Genomic DNA, 6013 nt, shown 5'->3' with positions numbered 1-6013 from the left:
TCACTCCATTTTCAGGTGGTGACCATTTAGCTTTCACCTTCGGCGGCTTAACTATGGTTTCTTTTCCTGCCATAGCCAAATCCATCATTGTATCACTAACCCATTTGACAGATTGCGCTATGGTACATCCAGCCTCCCCATGTCTTCTTGCATTTCGCTCAGTCCATATTGCCCACACACCACAACAAATAATGCAAGCATCCCGCGTAAGAAAAGTTGGTTCCATCAACTAGATCAAGTGTCCATGACTGCGAGTGAAGTTTGGGAATTTTAACGCCCGTTAGAATTTTCATCTCGTCCCAAAAACTTCGAGCCCAAGTGCAGTAAAAAATTGCATGCATCGAAGTTTCCGGCTGCCCATGACTTTCACAGAAGTCAATTTCCTCCATATGTCTTGGCTTCAGCACTGCACGACAGGGAATGAAATCATGACAAATACACCACCAGAAATTCCTAGCCTCTGGAGGAACTTCAAGTTTCCACATTTTCTACCATTTTTTTGCTTGACTACTGCTGGAACTCGGCTGGAGTCTTTGATGGCATTTAGCTACTAGCTCTATGTATACTGACCTTAGTGTGAAATTCCCATGCTTTTCAAAGTGCCACGCCCATGAGTCCTCAGTGAAACGACCGAGGGGGATCCTATAGATTGCACTCACATCAGGTTCAACAAAATGCATTTTTATCATATTGATATTTCATGCCCCACTGTCTTCATCTACCAGTTCTTGTACTCTGTTCATGGCTGCACCAGGGAGCTTCACAACAGGTTTGAAACCATAATCGGATGGAATCCATGGATCTTCCCAAGGCCGAGTAGAAGAGCCATCTCCAACCCTCTTCACCAATCCCAGTTTTAGTGCCTCTCTACCATGGAGAATTGCCCTCCAAATATGTGATGACCCTCTCTTGTTCGTGGCTAACATAAAGTCATGATCATGAATACTTGCCCTTAGGAATTCTAGCACACGACGATTCCCGTGTGGTAATCAACCTCCAGCCCTGTTTTGCAAGCATAGCCTGATTGAACATTTCAAAATCCCTAAAAGCCCATGCCTCCTTCTCCTTTTGGTATAGCTATATCTCTCCATTTTTTCTAATGTAGCTTCCTTCAGTTTTCATCTCCACCCCAGAAGAATCGAGCCACTATATCAGTCAACTTCTTACATAGTTTTTTGAACAACCTGAAACAACTCATGGAATCTGTGGGAATTGCCTGACAAACCGCTTTGATCAGAACTTCCCTTGTTGCGGTGCTCAGAAGTTTGGGAACGTACCCATTTACTAGTTTACGGATACTAGTGGCAATGTGTTCAAATTAAATATCGGACGAGCAACCAATGGCCATTGGCAGCCCCAAATACTTATCAACTAGAGCTTGAACTTATGTTTGAACTTGAAATTTTACACGTCTTCCTGCAAAAAGAAAAAAGAAAATTTACATGTCAATAAAAAACCATTTCTTCAACATACTGAATTTTTTGAGTTTTTTTTTTCAAAACTAAATTTGGTTCCCCGCAAAAAACAACAAGTAAACATAGTTCTATTGATCCATTCACCATAACTTTGGTTTGCATTATTCTAAAAAAAAACTTTGGTTTGCATCGATAATTTCTCCTTCCTTTCCACCACTGTGCTCTTTTCTTCGGCCTTCTTCCCGGTCAGACGGTCCAGATCAGGCCACGTTGTGCAGTGCAGCCATAGCTAAATCCAGGTTTCTTCGGTCTTCACCGTCGCTGAACAGCCCGTTTCCCGCATCTGCCGATCTCCCCCGTTCCCCACCTCCCCCTTCCCGTCGGGCCGTAGCCACCGCACCGCCCCCGATGGCCTCCTCCGCTGCCGGCGCCGGCAAGTCACTGATCCAGACATTCCGCAAGTTCTTCAAGAAGCCGTGGGAGATCACCGGCCCGTGCTCCTCGCCCGAGTACCGCAGCGCGGTCCCGGGTGCGCTCGAGTACCGTCAAACCTGCCCGGCCACCCTTCGCGAGGACTCCCTCAGGGCCGTCATCCCCACCTCCGACCCGGAGACCGTGTTCGACATCAAGTACTACCCGCGCGACTGCCGCCGCAACCGCCCGCCCGTCCGCCGCACCCTCCTCCGCAAGCCCGATCTCGAGCGCTACATGGCCGCCAAGCAGTTCGACCCCGCCAAGGACTTCCCCGTCCCCTACGTCAATTCTGCTGTCGAGTACAGCGAAGTCGGCGGCGGCTACACCAAGTGATCCAGGTGAGGGCTGCTACCTTTAGATCGGGGGTTAGAGCTAGGGTTCCGTGTCATGCATGCCTAATTGCAATCTTTATCTTAATCAGTGTGTGTCTGTTGTTTTAGAATCAAATGTAGATTCGGGGCGTCAGTACGTGTGAATATAGTTGATAACCCAACCTTGCTTTGTGAAATTAGATTTCCTGTCTTGTTGCAATTCATGAAATAGTTAACTATATGATGATTGGTTCAACTGTAACCCAACTTCATCACCATCTTTTTAGAGGGAAATGCATCATGCCGCATAAGTCAAGGTTAAGTATATCATTGTGAATTGCTAAGTCTCTGGTTTTTCAAGTGTATATCAAAGATATATTGGTTGGCTTGAACATCATAATGTAAAATGAGGATGTCATTTAAACGAGCTACGAGAATCACAAATCCTGTTTTCCATTCCCTCTGAGCCTACTGACGCCACAAGAATCGGTTTCCAGCACCATCCTACCCTATCCTTTCAAAACAGCTGGCTTGCGCCTGAGGGTTCATGTCGGTAACCATTCGAACCACTCACAACTTCTTGCATGACAACATCTAATCAAAGCAAAAGAAAGGATGGCAGAAAGTTAGGAATAATCCAAACTACAAAGTTCATTTTTTATACTGCAGGTGGTTCCATTTCTTTCCTGATTGGAGTTCTGGGTATGGGCTTATATGGTTCCAGTGAACCAGGATTAGATTTGGAATGATAAATTAATCAATCATAACCTGGGCTTCCCACAAGGTGACACCGACGGTTACCTCCTTTTGTGCGCCCATCACCTCCTCCATGAGGATGATCCACTGGATTCATTGCAAATATGGACGGGGAGCGGTCTCAAGTTTTTTGAGGTCCTCGAGATCACATTTTAGGCCGAGTAGAGACGCTAGGGAGTCTCAAACAAATACGATGAACATGGCCAAGGCTCTAGGATTTTTATATTTTGTTTATTGCATGCATTTCTTCCATGGTCCGTTGCTATATTATGTGTATGTATACTTATTAATGTTGTCTGGAAGGAAGAATCATAATTTGTTTGTGTTGCCTGTAAGTTTTATTTATTTTGAGTAGGTTGTGTTTCAAGTTAGTTGGTTCATGCTAACTTCAGTAGATGTAATCTTTCACTCTAGAGTGCACAAATTTTGTTTTGAATTTTGTAGATGTAATCTTTCACTCTAGGGTGCACAAATTTTGTTTTGAATTTTTGATTAGTTAGCTCTATACTTCACTTTACATAGAGCTATGATGTTTTGTTGTACATTTGGGAGAACAGGAATTAGCAGGACTCTCATCTTGTAACATGCCTAGAGGTAACAAATGAGATGACCTTGCAATATATGGAACTGGTTCTAACCAATTAATTGCTGGCTCAATCTTAATGCAACATGGATATGAGGTTTACACTTTTTTTAGCGGGATATCTAGCGGGCATTATAAATATAATTCTCTTTCAATTCTGAATGTGGACAGTTCCAGGTACATTGTTGTACGGACCAACAGTGTCTGATTGATTTTCTCTTAACATGTTTTTGAGTAAATCAACATGGATCGATAGTGTTTTTCAAAACAAAAAACATGGATTGATAGTTGGCAGAGTAGCTTCTGATTTTTTGCAGTGGGTTTGGAGATATGAACCATGATTAATTTTGATCAGTAACTGTCTATGCGATATTTTTGAAATCATGGCAAAAGATCTCCTAGCTAATTCATGCATATGAAGCACCTAAATACCAACCTTATTTTAATTGTGTTACACATCTGTGATATATCCGAGTTATTATTATTTTATAAAGGCACAACCGTGCAAGAGATGAAAAAACAATCTGTCACAGATGAGATGCTTTCAGTATTTGAGTTTGACATGCTAGGTTTCAGAGGTTCAAGAGCCTTCTAATAGTTTCTATTTGGTGTGCTGAAATTGACTGGAGATAAAAAATATTATATGCTATGGTTATGAAGCCAGTTCTATTCTACACCAGCTATGTTATTGGGGTCAATAAATGGTTGAACCAACTAAGCTAATGTATTTACCACCAATTTATCCTCTTTGGGACTAATGTGATCAAGATGGCTACCAAGATGTTTGGCTGGCAAAAGTTGAGCTATGCTATTGCGTTGCTGAGGCAAGTAAAGTAGGCCGGTTAGGTCCAGAATTTATGCGGCAGATTCAAAATGTTTAATCTACCGTAATAGCAGCTTTGCATGTATTTATTATGTCAGCGTGCTGATTTCCCTCGAACCAAGAAAATCGTTTTGAAGGTCAATAAGTATGCTGAATACAGATCAGTCAGTTTGTTTACTTTTTGTGATTCAATGAATAATATATTTATCAATGTACACTGGCACGCCTAGATGGCGTGTCGCATATTGGAAAGTGCTTATACCTTTCCAAGTTTTCGTCGCTACGATAATGTTCTTCCATGCAGAAATTTAAACCATTTTATTGAGGGAAAGTTTGGTTTGAGCCATTCGGCAATTGTTCTTTCTCGTTGGCGTTTTAATTTTCTTTCCATAGTAGTCGTTAACAGTGACCTACATACTCTCCATATATTGTTACTATAAACGCTTAAAACTGCCATGTGCTCAATTCTGCTTGGAAAAATATATATTGCTAACTGAATCTAACTGATTTTCTTGTATCATTGTCATCGTGTTTGTTATCTTATGTTCAGAATATTTAGTTCTTTCCTTGCTTCCCTTCTCATTTGCATTATCTGTGTCATATTCATTTAATGAGTTTCTTTCATGAATATCATCCTGCCAATGTCTGTCTTGTAGCATGCGTAATAATTGCATCAGGGCAACTGTTATCGGCATCTACTTTCAACCTGTCATACATTTTCACTGGCAGCATCTGCATTGTAGTACTACCCTGTTACTCACTTTATTGAGTGGTACAGGCTGTATGCCTATATCTGGAATTGCACATGCTGGTCTTTTATCTAGATTTCTGGGTGCCTTCTAGAGTTTGGGCCTTTGCCTATCTAAATCTATGATGAGATAAGACACTTGCTACCAGCCACTAGCTAGAGTTTGGGCCTTTGCTTATCTAAATCTATGATGAGAGAAGACACTTGCTCCTAGCTACTAGCTATAGTTTGGGCCTTTGCCTATCTAACTCTAGACCTGAAGTTGAAGTCATGCCTAATTATTTCACTTCGTTTAGTATCATCATAACAAGGATTATTGATTCAACACTGCTTAATTTGCCAGGTCTTGTGGTCAAGCTGCAGCAGAAGCTGCACTCACTTCATTTCCGCTTTTCCTTGAAAGTCCCTTCCTCTTTTGTTTCGGAGAAAAATTTCTGGTTGTAAAAGATGATGGTGGCAATAATATGGCTCTTGGGGAGTAAACCGGATGCACCTACCTTGTAAGTTGTGTTCTAAAAGTCAGCCAGCCTAATGCTGATTTGTGGTTTAATTAAATTTATGAAAAACTCAAATCTTCTGCTGGAATCCGCACATGATCTACTTTCACTGCGTTTTGACAGACCAATGGAATGATTTCTTTGTACAATGTAGAACATGGTCTACACATGGCTTGGGGTTGTAACTGCCATTCACACGCCTTTTAAGTTTTTGTTTTTGAAATACGTGCTTCGCTTGTGGCCGCTGGTCCATGGTGTCTGTGTGCATGCTGTTTTACACAGTTGGCTTACTGTGGCTGGGAACGCGCAAGCTGCATCATCAGACCTTTGTATACTGAAAGAAATCAAAATCAAAATCAAAATTGCTGGCCATGGTTGAATCCAGCCAGAATTTAGCTTGAAGCCA

The 6013-nt window shown here is 41.8% G+C and overlaps 1 protein-coding gene across 1 annotated transcript; it reads left to right on the top strand.

Annotated features, from left to right (window-relative positions):
• Positions 1-1717: 1717 nt before the first annotated feature.
• On the top strand, positions 1718-5753 carry LOC119277079. The gene is made up of 2 exons (XM_037558297.1): positions 1718-2227; positions 5454-5753. The coding sequence occupies exon 1, from the start codon at positions 1824-1826 to the stop codon at positions 2220-2222; it is 399 nt and encodes a 132-aa protein (XP_037414194.1). The 5' UTR covers positions 1718-1823; the 3' UTR covers positions 2223-2227; positions 5454-5753.
• Positions 5754-6013: the final 260 nt, after the last annotated feature.

Source organism: Triticum dicoccoides, chromosome 3B, assembly GCF_002162155.2.
Source record: "Triticum dicoccoides isolate Atlit2015 ecotype Zavitan chromosome 3B, WEW_v2.0, whole genome shotgun sequence".
NCBI classification, from domain to species: Eukaryota; Viridiplantae; Streptophyta; class Magnoliopsida; order Poales; family Poaceae; genus Triticum; species Triticum dicoccoides.
This window is presented reverse-complemented; position numbering and strand designations above follow the sequence as displayed.

Excerpts from the sequence above, each read along its gene's own strand:
- LOC119277079 (XM_037558297.1), top strand. The coding sequence starts at position 1,824 with ATGGCCTCCTCCGCTGCCGGCGCCGGCAAGTCACTGATCCAGACATTC.